The sequence below is a fragment of the Polyodon spathula genome, chromosome 12 (genome assembly GCF_017654505.1).
Source record: "Polyodon spathula isolate WHYD16114869_AA chromosome 12, ASM1765450v1, whole genome shotgun sequence".
Classification (NCBI taxonomy): Eukaryota; Metazoa; Chordata; class Actinopteri; order Acipenseriformes; family Polyodontidae; genus Polyodon; species Polyodon spathula.
Genome location: NC_054545.1, coordinates 16388944 through 16406935, shown reverse-complemented (window position 1 = coordinate 16406935; position 17992 = coordinate 16388944). Strand labels below are relative to the sequence as shown.

General features: G+C 38.3%; 1 protein-coding gene across 1 annotated transcript; it reads left to right on the top strand.

The window, feature by feature from the left end:
- The first annotated feature begins 1959 nt into the window (after positions 1-1959).
- On the top strand, positions 1960-11247 carry LOC121324513 (zinc transporter ZIP9-like). Its single transcript, XM_041266492.1, has 7 exons — positions 1960-2536; positions 4040-4148; positions 7206-7415; positions 8438-8506; positions 8599-8684; positions 9176-9310; positions 10405-11247. Exons 1-7 carry the CDS (start codon positions 2441-2443, stop codon positions 10633-10635), a joined length of 936 nt encoding a protein of 311 aa, XP_041122426.1. The 5' UTR covers positions 1960-2440; the 3' UTR covers positions 10636-11247.
- Positions 11248-17992: the final 6745 nt, after the last annotated feature.

Sequence of the window (17992 nt, the reverse complement as noted above, 5' to 3'; positions counted from 1 at the left end):
AAAATGGAAAAGAAAGTTAAACTGGATGTTGAAATAATTGCAATGACTTGAGGGAAACCTCCAGACTGCTGTATGAAGAATCGGGCAATGATGGGGTTAAACACAAAAACTTGGTACTGAACAGGAAGACAAAAATGTTGGGACAGTACCTGGGCCAATGCAATCCCAAAGATCTCTTAACTCATCTAGGTTCTGAACCTGTCCTCTGCTGTAGTAACATTTTGCCCTTGTGTATTTTTAAAGGCTATGTGAGCTGTGGACATTTGCTTGAAAATACCTGAACAAATACAACAAAAATCTAAAATGTCTTGAAAAGCCCTTGTACCCTTCTTACTCAAACATGTGTTTTAAGTGAAATACAAAAGATGGTTGTGATTGTCAAATGGCGCTGTGGTGAAAGGAATTGCACCAGTGATTGAACATTGTCAATGGACCCATGGCTTTAATTTTTTGTTTTTTTGTTTTGCTTTTTTTTTTTATAAAATAATTTTTTGTTTGTTTATGGAGTTTGGGATTGTGTGTGGTGTGTTTTATTTAACTTTACTGGCAAGGCCAGTTGGGTTTCCACTATGTTTAATAGATAGTTGAACAAATGGAAATTAGTATAGTATTTAGTAGTAAATGGTTAGGTTGTTTACTATTAAATCTCTTTTGCAATGTTAAATCTCATATTAAGACAAGGACATCGTGTGCAATCAGTGACTGCCTTAACAACTAAGAAACAATAACTTGCAGTAAAGTAAATGAGGGAAGAACAGGGTCCTCTAATATACTGTGCAGTGCTCCTTCAGTATTTCGTTTTAAGTCTGTTCATGGGAGTGGCCCATATTCATCACACTTTGTTGCTTGTGAAACATCAGTAATTTGTTTGTTCTTGGATAACAAGGCCCTTCAGTGCCTTTTTTTCCTTTGCTTTTCTGCCAGGCAACATCCTTTGCCCTGAAAATATCCTTGAAGTGAAATGACCTTGGACTTATAAAGTAAGGCATACAAACAACTTCCAAAACTGCATGTGTAAGATTTACATTGTGTAGTGATGTGCATAACAGGTAAGATTTATGCAATTATTTCAGTAGCTGGGAGGTTAAGGAATGCATTTTATAAGGCCATCTCCAGGACAGTATTTTGTATAGTGATTCAGAAACATCAAATACATACCACCAATTTGTACAATAGACTTGACAAGCTTCAGTGGCTTTTTTTTTTTTTTTTTTTTTTTTTAAACGAGATACTCGATCCAGAGAAATGAGGTAGTGCTCTGCTACCGAGGTTACCATGAGGCAGAAAAAAAAAAACTTGTGAAGTGTGTTTCAGATGAGCTACAGGTTTATTACAAACTACATGAAACCACCACCTTTGACCTCTGGAAAACCATCCTGGCTATTTAAGACAAAAACATCGGGTTTGATCACTTGAAAAGGGCACGTTTTTTAAGGCTTCCACTGCCAATCGTCAAATTTAACCTACTGCTGAAAAACAAGTTTAATTTCCTTTTATTGTATTTCTTTCACCTGAAAACTCACAAATGTAATACGTACAGTAATTTGCAATCCACACAGTTTAGGCTATAATTGACCTATGCACATTTGGCGCCAAATTTGGATAGATGGGGAAGGAGATACTGATCTCAATAAGGTACTAAGCTCAAAATATACTCAAAATAAACACAATAATATTTACATTTTCGCAACAAAAATGAAACGGTCTGTTTGAACCGGCTCTCATTAAATTATTGGAGGTATCAAAGATTTTGTTCGCATGGTTGGAAGTAAACCATTAATGTAATCTATCGTTACAGTCAAGGTAAACAACAATGCATTCATTGTCATCCTCTTTTTTTTAATTTTTTTTTTATGTGTTTTATTATCGTCTTGCGCGTTTATGAAAGGAAAGAACACGTATACAATTTCCTTGAGCGACGGTTTCTGTGGCAACGGGGTTATCCGGAAGAGATGGTCCTGGAAGCAGGATGCAGTTAACAACACTGCCACTCTGCACCATGGCTGCTGTTGTCTATCTGTACCAGAAAACCGACATATAAAAATTTACATTTATATCAATATTTTTCACTAGAAAAACATGGAGCGATCAGATTAAACATACGAGGATATTTACTTATCTTAAACTCGATGCGTTTTTATAAAAGTCAGCGCACCATTTTACAATTTTTAATCTAAATACAAAATACAATGTCAACAGTGTCTCATAGTCGTTGCAGCTTTAAAAACTAACACATCTGGAATTTATTCTAGCGAAATAGAGCATTTTAGATTTTAAAACGCTTTGTTTCCATTACTAGGCCGATTTGAAGATTATCCTTTTCTTTAAAAAAAATACATTTTTATGTTGTGTTTGTTTTTATGCACAGGAAGTATTCAGTTTTCATATAGCTCAATACTTACTAGTAAGTTATCCTTACAAGCGAACAAAACAACGCAAAATGGACGATTTTAGCTCAATCAGTCTACTTTCGTTGGCTATGCTGGTGGGGTGCTACGTTTCTGGGACCATTCCTTTGGCTTTCAACTTTTCAGAGGTAAGACATTAGGACGAGTTTAATATTTTTATAGCATTTGTTCACATGTCTAAAATAATCTCAGTGTAAACGCACTTGACTCCAAATGATGAAAATTAAAGTACTTGCTAGTTCACATCATTGCACATTGTAAGGTTAATATTGGATCTTGTTTCTTAAATTTAATGTCATTCTTCCCACATGCATGTAGAATCCCAGTAATGTATTTACAGGAACTTCCCTAAACAATGAGAGAATGTGAGTGTCATTCTTTCATATATGTGTATCGATTAAAGTTACTTTTCACATGCCCGCCAGTGTTCCAACAACATCCGGTTAGAAATAGACTATGGACCAGGCCAAAAAGCACACCGCGATTGAAACGTTAGTTTAAAGTTTCATGAGTTTTCAGCCACGATAATAATATAGTTAAAATAGGAACTAGTAAAAACACACCGCTTCAGGGCGTTGAAGACCATTTTAAATACGTAATACTTATAATCTTGTAAAGCCGGTTTAACAACTATGATTGTTGAAAGAACCCACTACATCTGAAATTTGACAAGTCGGTTGATCAGTATGTATGTCAGGTTGAGAGAGTGTAGCTGGAGGTAGCGTTTGGACAGTATTTATTAGAGTTTTTACGGATGATGGTTTACATTACATGATAACGATGGTCAGTTGTAGAGTGAGGTATGCCAAATACTTGTAGAATTATTTAGTGTTTTATTGTAGAGGGTATTTGGCTTGTGATGTTGGGGCTATGTAATTCATTGAGAAGAGGAGCGCCTCTCCATTTGGGGGAAAGAGTAACTCAGATAGCATTATCATTTAATGTTTCTTTCAAGAGCATTACACTAAAGAAACAGTTCTTTTCTATAAACCATTACAGCAAGAGATTAAGTAACCATCCGTAGTCCATTTGATTCACTTAATGTTATGAAGCGCCGCTATTTCACCTTGGTTTTTGTCCATAAGATTGTGCAAGATTATATAGTGTGCTTGATTAGCGGTACTGCAAAGTCTAATACTGTACCTAAAACACAGTTTCCAGATCATAGAGGGTGTCACACCATTAACTACAATGGGGCTTTAGTCGGGATCCAAAAATTATGCTGAATTTTACAGAATGTTGGTTTGTAAATGGGCTGGGTTAGAAAGGTTTTACTTAAACACTAGAACCTGAAGAAGAGGGCTTTACCGCCTGGTAAGGCCTGCCTTGTGCAGTTAAATGTTCCCAGCTGAAGGGTTCTACTGGTATTGGAAAATGGATACATTTTTTTTTTTTTCATGATTTTTTAAAAAGGACAATTGTAGAATCGTGCTTAGTTTGTGGGGAGCTATTATCTACACAATCTATGATTTTAGTGATGCAAAATCAAAAGGCTTTATCTTTGAAACTGTTACTCTGTATTTGGAAATACATTACTTGAAGTTACAAAGATTCCATGTGCATGTAGATGGCTCCTTGTTGTAAAGTGTTTGCTGTCACAGGGTATGTGGTCCTCTTGTTGTCCCTTGCAGGAGAAGCTGAAGCTTGTGACTGTGTTGGGAGCAGGGCTGCTATGTGGAACTGCTCTGGCTGTTATCATACCTGAAGGCGTGCACATACTTTACGAGGACATTTTGGGAGGTGAGTGTTAAAATATTAGTGCAGTGCCGAACGTGATGTTGTCATGTTCAGGTGTCTGTTCAAGATTCAGACAAGCATTCAAATTATATTCATTTGCAAAAGTTGTCAAAGCCATTGTATGCAAAACCCTGCTAAAGCTGAAAATTATCCCAGAAGAAAGGCCTTACTTTACCCTTGTGAATTAACTACAAAACTCCTGTTTATTTCAGGTAAAAACAAAGATTTTTTCAATGCTTTTTTTGTCTTTGCAATAAGCAAAGTGGCCATAGACACATTTTCATAAAGTAGTAACGTACGTTTTTAACTTTAATAAACACTTCAAATAAAATAAATGTGGACATTTTTCTTTTTACCTTCGGATAGTTATCCCCTTACTATAAAATATGCATCTTTCATTACTGGAAGAATGCCAGAAGGGATGTACTAAACTAAGATCTTGCCTGAATAACTGTCAGCAGCTGTCAATTGGAGATGATGTTCCCTAGTTTTAAAATGTTAGTCTCATAAAATGCACTTTGAACCCTGGCCTCAGGCCCAGTGAGGCTGCAATAGCCTGAGATGGGCTGGCTCGATTGGTTTGTTAATTCGGTTTGAATCAGGAAGTGCTCATTTTCTGTTTAAACAGATTACACAATAACGATAAGGAAGAATGACAACCTTTGTGACACCAAAAATGACACCATTGTTGAGCAACTGGTGACATTAACTTCCACAACAGAATTTCTAGTAAGCACACTGTCCTCTCATCAACCCCAAATTGTAAATAGACATTGGCCATGGGACCGTGTACATCTAGCTGAAACAAATGGTTTGAATGCAGTCTAGGTAGAGAATTTACTTGTAGTATTGCACAGTTGTGGAGTTAAGAACCAATGTGAAATCTAGAAAAGCGCTTTTTGCAATGAAACCTGCTAAGGGCATTTTCTTAAGTTTGAGTGCAGATTTTAGAACGATATCAAGATCTGATGCTGTTAAGATCTTCAAAACAGACTCGACAGTAATAGTACATTTTATCTCCTAACCTGTAATTGCAGGAAATAACCCATATGCATTTAGAATGCTGTGGAGCTATTTTATTAGGCAAGAGAATCAAGTTTGGCAGCCAGTCTTTACAAATACATAACTGAAGCTTTGCTGAGTTTTTTAATTTGAATAACAAAGTGTAACTGTATTATTCCTTCTCGGTATTACACATGCAAAGTCAGGATTAGAAACTCTCACTATGACCTCCACCGCGTCCTGGGTTTCAGAACTCTCCTTGTTAAGGTATGTTATTGAAATGGCTAGGTGCCTACAGTTTAAACTGACAGGCCCTGTGGAATCAAGTTGCACTCTTCACAGTGTTTCTCATGCAGTTGTAAGGGAGGAGCAGCTAATTTAACAGAGGCCTGATTGTTCACACTCCTGGCTTCTGATCATTTTAAGTAACATCATTATTTGAGGGTAATTGAGAAACCCAGGACTACAGTGATTTTCTAACCCTGCAATATTTTAGTTTTCTCTGTCCAGTGTTGTAAACATATTAATGTAATGAAGTGACAGCCCGTCGTTCAGCTGTCGGGAGGTTGGTGAATACGTTTATAGGGCATTATACAAAAGAGCGATGCATATTGGAAATCTAGGAACTCTTTCATCTTTATAACTTCCAGTTGTAGATTTGAGTGCAGATGGAACTGGAGGTTTGCTGTTGGAAGGAGATGAGATTTTCAGACTGGTTCAGTAGTTAAATACAGCTTGGAATAGCATTGCTTTCTTGGCTTTGAAGCACCTTGCAGTAGAACCTGCCATATCTGATGTGACTGGTTCCAGGAATCTATCAGATATGTAAAATATGGTATATCGGAGGGAGTCGATACACTGCGTTGTAGTTGCTTTATTAACGTCGAGTCATTAGACTTAACTCAGGTTCAGCAGTATGTCTAAAATCTCAAAGTAGAGTAATGCACAGACACTATACAAAGAAAGTTAGTGAAAATGACTGCAAAAAAGAATTTAAAACAGAACACTAGTACAGTGTTTGGTAATTTACAAAACAGCATTCCAAAACCGGATCTTCCCGTACTTTCTGAGCTCATGCCAGAGTAATACGACAGTTATTTTTGCACCAAAAGTGCATGTTAACCTGAGACAGAAATGGAGTTTAAATAAAAAAAAGAAAAAAACAAGCAGAAAAGTGTGCAAACAAACACAAACAGGTTTCAGTGATGTTGTGAAAAAACAATCCTGTAAGATACGATCCCTTCTGTTAATCTATGGACGTGTGTCATTTGCGCATGCTACTACCAGCTGAACAGTACTGATGGAAACTGATCCATGCACATTTTATTATGGGTCTGAAACAGTAAGTTCAGCTCTTAACAGGACAGAATGGATTCAGTTGTAGATTAAAAATAATAATAATCAGTTTCACTTTTTATATGCAGTCACTTTACGTAACTGCCCAGTTTTACCATGTTAAATAAAAGAAAGCAAGGGATTAAATACTCTTCTGTTAAAAAGCTGAAAAAGATTTTTTCTTTCAACCGCCTTCAAAGCCAGTTTGTGTATGAATGCTTGCTTTCTTGATGCTGCTTATGTCTCGGGTTCACATGTACTGTACTAAGAAAACGTTTGGACTTGGCAGTGACTGAGGAAGCATGCTGTTTTGTAAACTGCCAAATACTGTTACAGTGCATTTTTTTGCAATCATTTTCAATGATTTTCTTAGTGTAGTATACATGCAGTACTGAGTGTTTTAGACACACTGATGTACCTGACATGGCCCAGACGTTAATAAAGCAACTACCAATATAGTATAACAGTAAATATTTTGTACATAACCTTTGTACAATTAAATTTGACGGTTCGTACTGTATTATATAACTATGAATAATAATATGCAAGACTTGTATTTCAAGACTGTGCATTTTGAGTTGCTTTTGAATAGTGTTTCCAATATAAATTGGTATTTTTCGATTAGGAAATTGTTGATTTGCACCTCCCTGTAATATTATGTTGGCTTCAGCCTGTTCATGCCTCTTGGCCACGATGTGACAGTGTCTGTCTTTGTCCCCGCAGAGAAGCACGAATCTGTGAGTGAGGGGCAGGGGGTGGAGACTGGGGAGACTGTGGTGAAGGATGTCCTGGGAGTTGCAGTGGAGGGGGGGCACGAGCACAGCCATGACCACGCTCAACTGCACGCATACATCGGGGTCTCGCTGGTGCTCGGCTTCGTCTTCATGCTGCTGGTGGATCAGATCGGCAGCTCACACGTGCACGCCACCGAGGGTAAGAGTCTGCTAACCATGGCAGGATCCATCACCTGTTGGCTCTTCAGGACTTAAGTTAGACGTGCTCATAGTTTATGATGGATGTACAGCAAGGAGTTTTAAACATTTGCCAAATGTAAGAATTTTGCCTAAACCTTTGTTGTCACAAATATAGGTATTAGCCTTAGTGTTTATATAGCATTACTGTAAGTGTACAGCTATGGCCAAAAGTTTTGCATCACCTAGAATTTTAGGATTGAGACATAATTACAACCCCCCCCCCCCCAATATGAACATAGTTTAGGTATTTTATTTAACATCATGTAATCAAAAACTACAAAATGATATCGCAAGTGTCTACCGGAAGCCATAATTGTAGTACAATACTTCGTTAGATTTTGAAATGTCTCATTTTTCGTTTTTTGTTAGTTTTTGGTTAAGTGTAAGTTAAAACTACAAAGCTCTATAATTCAATATGTTAACGTAACATTATTCAGCGGGTTTCATTCGACTTTGTTAATTTTATAGGGCGATGCAATACTTCTTTGGCTTTAGCTGTGCACTGTAAGTCGATGCCTTTTCTGATTAGTTACAAACATTACAAATATGTTTGACCATTTAAACATGTTTAAAACCCACTCTAAGGAAAATTATTATAGTGTTATATTAAGTCAGTTTTGATCGATTAGGCTAAAGTGTGATATTCAGGAATAGGTTTAGATAAAATGTCATACATACAAAATGTCATACATAGTAATGTAATCCAAACTCCATCAACATGTTCTCTCTCTCTCTGTGGTATATTGTGCACATGAAGTTTCAACTTCAGACCAGCAGAGGGAGCAAGTAGTTGGAGCGTGGCATGAAGAGATCTGTAAAGCCAACATTTCCATATGCAGTACATTAGACTTGGGCATCAATATGGAGTTATGAAGTGTTTCTATTAATATAAAAACAAATCCCTTTTAGATAATGTAGTTAAATGTTTTGAACCAGTGCTCGGATGGGGAAGTGAGTGTTTGAATATGTTTCATTTTTCAGATCCAGAGGGAGGGAGAGCAGCCAACTCTAAAATCACCACCACTCTGGGGCTGGTTGTTCACGCTGCAGGTAGAAACAGTTCTCTTCTCTGGACTTCCTTCATTTCCCTGTTTGTTGCTGAAGTGCCAGTGAGCTGACTGTGTGTCTCTGATTCCTCACAGCGGATGGTGTGGCTCTGGGAGCTGCAGCCTCCACCTCTCAGACCAGTGTTCAACTCATCGTGTTCGTCGCCATCATGCTGCACAAGGTACAGCAAGAGCTAGTGCAACACTGATGGAGAGAAAGCAAAGGACATGGTGATGTGGCTGGGGGTTTACCCATGTCTTTGCACGTACAGCAGTACTTGTTTTTTTTATTCATTCGAACATCATACTAAGTCTTTTCAAAATAACCATCCGTACTATAAATAAATAGTTTGTCTTGGGTGGTAAAAAATAACAAATGATATAAGGTCATGCCCTAGCGCTGGAATCATTTTTCTCGACTACACGAGCATTCTGCTGTTTTGAGTGGAGTTATTTCTTCTTTAAGTAATGATCACACTGATTTGAAGAAATGTAAAAATCCATTCTAGATCCTTAGTAGGACCAACGGGACATTTTTTTTGTGTTTTATGAAGTTGACTTATTTGTTTACTGTAAACTTTTACAGCCTTGATTGTAGTGTAGGACTGTATTCTATTTTAGGAAGACCACCCTCATGCTGTATCCCCGTCCCTATCTCTCTCCCCTCTCCCAGGCTCCGGCTGCCTTTGGGCTTGTCTCGTTCCTGATGCACGCTGGACTGGAGCGCAATCGAATCCGGAGACACTTGATGGTGTTCGCCCTGGCAGCCCCTGTGCTCTCCATGCTCACATACCTGGGACTCAGCCAGGTGAGGAGGAGAGTATCTGGAACCACAGCAGTTTATAATGCAGTGCCTGGGGTGCAGCGTTGGGCCTGGTCAGTGTTGGACTAAACGCAATGTTGTTATTTTGACAGTGTCTTGCTGTACATTCGTCATGGCGCGTGAGATTTTGGGGGGCTGACTCCTACACCAGTATGGCCTGAGTAATGGTAAAACTGTGTTCCATTTAGTGTATTGATTGGATGTAGAACATTTTGGGATATTTGAGAATATTTCATGCAATTCTGAAATGGTCAAATTGGGATCACTGGTCGGCTTGTCATGGAATTACTTGTGTCCCTCCAGCGGTAGGTCATGGTGTTCTACTTCTTTCACTAATAGCTCTGTTTTGTAAACGCTAAAACCATACAGTGACATTTTACAGGCTCTAATGTGTTTTGTATTGAAATAAAAACGGGTTCTTTTTTTTAATGTAAAAAAAGTATTAAAAGTTTGCACTATACTTCCAACGTTTTGTAACTGACATATACTTGCTGAAAAATACTGACCCGAACATTTTCTCAATGTATTGACGAAATGCGGCCAGCATGGAGAAAATCATTGCAAATGAAATGGGTGTCGGTCAAACCTGATGCATTCATTGATTCATTTTTTTTTTTTTTTTTTTTTAATTTAACAATTGACAATTTTATTATTTTCTCCCATTTGGAATATTAGGCTAAATTTACCGCTACCACCCCCGCGCTGACTCAGGGGCGATGAAGAGGAGCACATGCTGTCCTCCAAAGCGTGTGCCGTCAGCCGATCACTGCAAATTGTGTCTGTCTCCCTTCTTTTTTCCACTGCACGTTACAATATTAATTTGGCTTATGGGCATTGTAAATCATGTCATGCCGATATTTGTTAGAAGACAAAACACAAATAGCGCAGTCTCCTAATTATGGACCGCGACAACCGCATTATAATGGGATAGCACTGTATGATATTTTAGAATCCCCTGAAAAATATGTTAGACGCAAGCCTATGTATACTCACAGGTTTGACTCTGCTTCTTTCTTTCTTTAATGGTTTGACTAACTGAGACCTTCACTAACATGCGTGTCTTGCTGTTTGTATTCCAGAGCAGTAAGGAGGCTCTCTCAGAGGTCAATGCCACCGGAGTGGCCATGCTGTTTTCTGCTGGCACCTTCCTGTATGTCGCCACAGTGCATGTGCTGCCTGAGGTGGGCGGGACCGGGCACAGCCACGCCTCCACCAGCAATGGGGGAAAGGGACTGAGCAGAGTGGAGGTCGCTGCCCTGGTGGTGGGATGTCTCATTCCTCTAGTGCTCTCAATAGGGCACCAACATTAACAGGGCTGTTATTAACGGTATTCATGATAACAGGACAGCTTTTTGAAGGTCACAATGACCTCTCCTGCAGAGGCAAGACCTAACACAAAAGGAGTGTATACAAAACAATGTGATAGTTAGTGTAAACAGAGTGAGATTCAGTAACAATAAAAGTCTGTGAAGTGAGAGGGTGGATAAAAAGCACTTTTAGGGTGCGTGGGGCGTCCTTTTGTGGGAACAGAACATTTTAATCTTTTTTTTTTTTTTTTTTGACCTTGTTTGATAATAGGGTTGAGAGGGGGAAGGTGGGCAAATGTTTTTTTTTTTTTTATGGTGAATGTGTTGTGAAGGTGGTATTAGGAAAGTTCTACTTATGGGACCATTTTGCAAGTCTGTCTATTTAAAACCAGAACCTGTAGAACTTAATTGACAATCCTTTTGATATACAGTATGCTGGGGCTGAAATAGTCGAGTATGGCAAACTGTGTTCTGTGTATGTGTGCGGCACTATGCTGTTATAGATATGAAGAATGGCCCAAAAATGTTTATAAACTGTAGCCAGATTGACATTGTACAGGTCATCGATTTTGACTGAAGCTAGTGTTTTATTCTAATAAATTTAAATGTGTCTAACTGGTTAAATCATGGGGGATATTTTCTAAAAAAAAAAAAAAAAATTAAGAACTGAGGAAGGTGGTGTGGCAGCTTGGTGTGAGTGCTAGGCTGGGAACTCTCAACAAGGACCTATTCAAAGCCCAACCACCAATGTTTTTTTTTTTTTTTTTTTTTCAGGCTTCAGTTTTAGAGTATAGTATGCATTTTAATAATAATAATGATGTGTTTTCTTATTGATACTGTTATGTCACATTTGCAATTGTTCATAGCTATACAGAGCTGCAGTCTCAGTTTCTCATTGCAGGTTGCTGTGATGTTTAAAGCAGGGGTTCTCAACCTTATTTGAATCAAGCCCTACCTTAGCAATTTTTTTTCACTTGGAGCCCACCTTAACACACACACACCCCCAGTCAAAATAGCGAGAATTATAAACCTATCAGAAATCAAATCACAGTGAAGTATTTGTCATCTTGTGCATGGAACACCACACCAATGTTCAAAAATTTAAACGAAAGAAACACGCATACCTGATGTGTCTTTTGTAAAATGGATCATTCTGTTAACTTAATTCTTTATTTAAATTTTGATTAACTTGACACTAGTTTCTTCGAAGAAAATATTACCAAAATTGCTACAAATGTTAAACAACACTCGTTTCTCTGGCTGCACCTCTATTTTTAATAAGTATTCTGCTAGCCAGTACATCACCACAGACGCCCCACTGAGGACGAGGCTGAACTTGTTTTATTTCAAGACGCTGATGCTCCACAAATCAATCCATTTTATGCACTGAACGAGGGTGCAGTGCACAGGAACAGAACTGTCACGGATTCTTAAACACAAAATCACCTGTCATTGAGTCTCAAGTGTGGTTTTCCAGACTAAATGAGTACAGGTATCATAAGTAAAATAAAAACAACAAAACTTTTTTTTTTTTTTTTTAAATTCACATTAAGACTTCTGTAAAATGTTATTTTGAATTGTTTTATTATTACTGGAATTACTGTGTTATTGGAACCCTCCCCTTGCCCTCCTAGAAAGCTGGATGCACCCCCAGCGTGTGCTCACCAGTTGAGAACCGCTGGTTTAAAGAAACACTTGTATTGTTTTTCGATCGTTCAGCCCCGCCTTGGTTTTGTATTTAAGTGTTTGTTGCTAACAAAATATTTCTGTAAACCAGTGGCACACTTTCATTTGCTACATAGGTCTCCACCTAAGCAGTTTTTAACTCTAGGTTTAAGAAAACGCTCAAGAAGTTACTGTTTCACTTCCTAGGCCATTTCATCTCTGTAGTGTCTCCTGGGTCAAAGCATGTTACTGTCTGAAAGCATGTCAGGCAATATGGAAACAGCTAGTTTGGTAATGACAGGAAAGAAGCTGTTGAAGGTTTTGGGACAGTGTAACCGTCCATATGACCCAGGAAGTGCAACACTGTGTAAACCAATGCTTGCTAACAGATTTGTTAAGCGTAGTGTCAGATAAGTTTTAAAATCAAAATACAGTGTTTCCCTTTTGTGGGGTGCCCTTTATACCGCGGAACTGGTTGTAGCTGCATAATGCCATTCCACTACCACTTTCCTTCTCTCTATATGACTGAACACAAATAGCACGCTCTTGTAACTACGGCAGCATAATAAAGGAGGAGCGATGTACATGTTTCCTAGAATGTGTTTCTTTTGAAACTGCACATTTGAGACCTATGTAATGAATAGCTACACAAAGGTACAGAAAAATGATTATGTATGAAATGATTTTGTGAGCTGCAATGACTTCAACACTGGTTATGATACTAAATGTTGCTCAAAGCACCTGTACATAACAACTAGGTTTCACCAATTATGTACTGAAAATACAGCAACTACTATATGTAACAAATGGTGTACAATAATAAAAGAAGATGCAAGCTTTTTAAGATCGCTTCCTGCTTATATTTTCCTAATCTAACTACTCTGGTGAAGCAGTATCTCTTGTCGGTGTACATTCTTGCACATACTCGTAAAAGGCAGGATGGCTTTTGGTGTGCAATTAGAACTATATAGTTAATTAGAAGCTTACTAGCTTTTCAAAGGGTGTTAAGGCACATTTCTGGTGTGGATCATGTGAAAGGAAGTGTGCAGTCTCAGTGTGTATCCCCTCAGCAGCCAATGATAGAGCCTACATCTATGTGTTTCGATGTTTCAATAAGAGCTTTGTAACTTCTGTATGCGTTGTTGGGTTGTTCTGAAATTTTGTATAGAGCTTCATAATAGTGGGAGAACAGAACAGAACAGATATAGTTACAGATTTTTAGAACAGGGTTTCCCAAAAACACATAACAAACTTGCAGACTATGAACAGATGTATGAGCATAAACATTTCCACGCATATTGTGTGCAGCAGACACCTCTCTTTTTAATGTTACTGTTTTATTTTTTCTTACAAATGTATTTAAATACAGTGATCAAGAACAAAAAAAAAAGTACATTATCAGGAATAATCAAGATTTCTTTGTAGATCATAAACAGAAAAGCTAGGTTTTGTTTGTGACAAAAAAAAAAAAAAAAAAAAAGCACAATCAAGGACTTCGTGTTAATAAATTCAAAGCTGGAAACTGAACCAATGAAAACAGGGGTGTCCTCCTTCACAGCCATTAGGCACATTGTCTCTCAGTAGTTCACCCACTTTGCTGTTACAATGAGCAGAAGGGCTAGGGTATTAATGTCACCCCAAGGAGAGAAAACCCATCTTTGTTGTAACCTGAAACACTGAAGCAGATGTCCACAATGGTGTGTGATTGATGTAGTGATTTGTCTCTTTTTCCACAGCTTTATACTGAATCATCTCTATGAATCAGTGTACAGCCAGTGTGTATAATTGTACATTAACCTTGCATACACAACAATGTCAGTTAGAGTAGGTCACATGTGCAATTCCAGAAAAAATAAAAGATCCCTGCATCCAAATGTGAAAAAGCAGGGAATCCAAGCCTTTAATACAGTACTCGTTAAACAAACCCAGTGTGAACTAACTTGCTAATGAAGGCAAAAATCAATGAACATGTCATTAAAGAAACTGATTTATTAATACCAAGGCATTGTACTTAAGGCAGCGGTTTCTTAACTGGCTAAAAATGAAACCAACCATGCTGTTCAATAGTTAAGTACCAGTTAAAGCTTTTATTTTTTAATGAACACTTTCAAAAGTGATTTTACACGTTTAAAAATGTGTAAGGAAAAAAAAAAAAAGCTTCATGTTGAGGGCTATAATGAGGCACTGTGCCTAGTGGTGATCGAGAGATTTGAGGATCCTAAACTAAACTCTACACAGTAATGCTATCATTCTATCAAGGGCTTCTGCTTGTATGATGATGATGGACTTCCAGTCTTGAAAGTACAGTCTTGGTCTATTTTATTCAGACTGATTTTGCTGCTGCAATGAGAAAATGAGGGTTGTTTTGCAAAGCTGACTGCAATCTGGTGTAGGAACTGAATGCTTGTGGCAAACTCTTCATATAAATATAAGTGTTACCCTTGTGTAATGACCCACTACAACTGGAAAGTCTGATTTATTTAAGTTTCTTATGCTTCATTACACAGTCTATATACTGTGTTGCTATAGAATATGAGTCGGCTTTAACCACCTTATTATGTGTAGATTGATGATTAGTTAAATAATAACCACAGGACACATCGAGTGAACAAAGAGATCAAAGTGGATACAATCCAAGACACAGTCCATGTTTTAATACTAGCAATATCCCATGTGTCCTGCGTCTATAGCTATGATATGGTTTTGATCCTGGGTTTTAATTTAAAAAGCCACTTATGTGTATTTAAACTGCAACATGTGATTAGGTGATAACAGAACAGGGAATCACAATGAAAGTGAACGGCAGAGATTCCACTTGTCACATATTTTTTGACAACTTCTATAAAGGTTAGTGGTCCAACCTTCTATGCCTTATGAAAGTTTCTCATAGTAAAAGCATATTAAAGTGCAATGTAGTAAAATCATGATAATTAATAGGTAAGCATTGTAAAGCATAGAGAGGTATAGTAAAGCGCTTTTAAAAACATGACAAACCTTGGTAAACTATAATAAGGTAATAGCTTACAAATTGAATTTTTAAAAGGGTGTCGGACAGGAGAAGAAAAGAAGATAAAAGCATGAGAAAAGAATGGTACAAATTGAATTTTTAAAAGGGTGTACCTGCAGCCCTACAAGCAACAGTGCCATTCCCTCCTTCCCTCCCCTCTCCCCTCCTGCCCTCTCCTTTCCCTGTCCTGACACTCCCTCTTTCCATTCCCTATCCCCTCCTGCCCTCTCCTTTCCCTGTCCTGACACTCCCTCTTTCCATTCCCTCTCTCCTCTTGCCCTCTCCTTTCCCTGTCCTGACATCCTTCCTTTTTCCATTCCCTCTCCCCCCTTCCCTCTTCTTTTCCTGTCCTGACACTCCCTCTTTCCCTTCCCTCTCCCCTCCTGACCTCTTCTCTCCCTATCCTCATGGCCTCCCTCCTCCCCTGCTCCCCTCCTGCCCTCTTTTCTCTCTCTGTCCTCACGGCCTCCCTCCTCCCTTGCTCCCCTCTCCCCGCCTGCCCTCTTCTTTCCCTGTCCTGACAACCTCCCTCTTCCCCTTCCCTCTCCCCTCCTGCCCTCTTTTCTCTCGATAAATGGAAATAACAAAAAAAAAGAAAAAGGTTTAAAAGAAGAAGCTTTAGTACAACAAAATCCGAAGTTCAGCTGTGAAGTGGCTGAAACAAACGACGAGGAGCAAGACGACCCATGGAGCTGGTAATACTGAGAAACTGCAGGCAAAAGAAAATGCGTTAGAAATGCAACAGCCTCTTCTTAATCGGGCCCTGCCTCACACCCTCCCTCCTCCCCTGCTCTTCTCCTCTCTCTCCCCTCCTGCCCTCTTCTCTCTCCCTCTCTATCCTCACACCCTCCCTCCTCCCCCATTTATATATATATATATATTATAGCTATATAATATATAATATATATATATATATATATATATAAAGACACAAAACTAAAGTTCAAGTCCCAAAATTTTTCACGGATCACAATTTACAAATAATTACGAATTAATAATAATAATAATAATAATAATAATAATAATAATAATAATAATACTAAGTACTAAGTTTGTTCAGAACACCATGCAGTATTTGCTAAAGTATGAAAGATGTTTCTAACCCACCTCTATACAGTTTAAACAGTTTTCGCATTGGCATTTATGAATAGGTAGCAGGCTAACTGTGTTTTTAATACTTTTGAATTATGTGGGTAAAGCCTGAATCAGAAAAAATAAAACAAATAGCAAAATGCAAGTACTTACTCTACATCTATCGGGTGGTTGTTGAAAATGACAGCAGCGCTAACAGATTTTGTTTTTGTTTTTGTTTTTGTTTTTTGTTTTTTTGGGAACGTCTCGATGTTTTGTCAAACATGGTCTGCTAAAATGACACCCTGAAGCCCCTGTTGAAAAAGTACTGTCATGTTTTCCATGCAAGTCAGCACTGCTTTGTATGATCAGTTTGACAAGTCACGCACAAGCATACCCCAAATTATCCCACAGGGCCATTCTGATGACTAACTGAAGTACCACATCCTACCAACAGAGGGCAGTGTGGGGGTGTTGAGTGCTGTCTGTCCTAGTGCATCATGAGAAGGCTTCACTGAATCTGACTGCTGCTGTCCCACAAGGAGAGTGCTGGCAGTACCATGGTCACCCACAGGCATTGTCTGCAGTGTGGTTTGATGTTTTGAAAGCCCAGGGATGAAGACTGCAGAGAACAGAAATACAGGCCTGTGTCTGAGATTATAAATCAACCAGTCACTGTAAATAATTAATCAAAATTCCAGCACATCTTGTGTACAGATGTCACCCTGTTCATTGTGCAAACGGCAATATTGTAAAGTGAAAAAAACGACAAAGAAACACTGTTGTTTTGTTGATTTATAATACATTCATGAGTTATCTCTTATTACAGTATATAGCAGCACAAGGTGACATCTCTAACAGTAAGAGACCACTTGCAAACCACTTATTAACTGATAGGGTGAAAACAGAGTTATTGTTTAAACACAGAATATGTGTTTTAGCAAACATTTATTTTCATTTTTCAACATGATATCTGGTACAAAGTTAAAGACATATCAGTTAGCTTTGACAGTGCTTAGGTGAAATGACTCAGGAAGTGAAACATATTTCCTGGAAGGCAGGGCAGACAAACTGAGGACTTCCTTTAACCTGGTGTAGTAGCATATAACATGTTTTAAAAAAAAGGTTTTGCTATAACACTTTTCTTTAAAGAAGACCTATATAGTGAATGGAAGTGCATGGCTGGTGGTATTTATGCAATTCTTCTGTTAGCTGCTATGGCTTGAAACACAGCCTGTGCTGTCCAAGATTTCCCTTGATTGGTCTGTTCAGAGAGTTAACAGCAGCACTGATTCACCCTTGGGCGATTCCGTTATTGTACAGCTGCACCAGGAAGTCTAAAAAAAGGACATTTACTGGCAGGAGAGAGCAGAGAGTGAAGAGCGGAGAAGTCTATTGACCTGCCTTTCACATACATCAGCTTTCTCTCTCTCTCTCTCTCTCTCTCTCCCTCTCTTTCACTCTCTCTCCCTGACATTGCTCGTGGCTTTCCCAGACAGTTGGGCCTCATTGGCGCAACCTTGAAACACTAAAAAAAAAAATTAAAACAAGTAAAAGTATAAATTTAAAAGAAAAAAACAAAGTGCTCACAGCTCAGCTCCCTTTCTCATCTGTGTT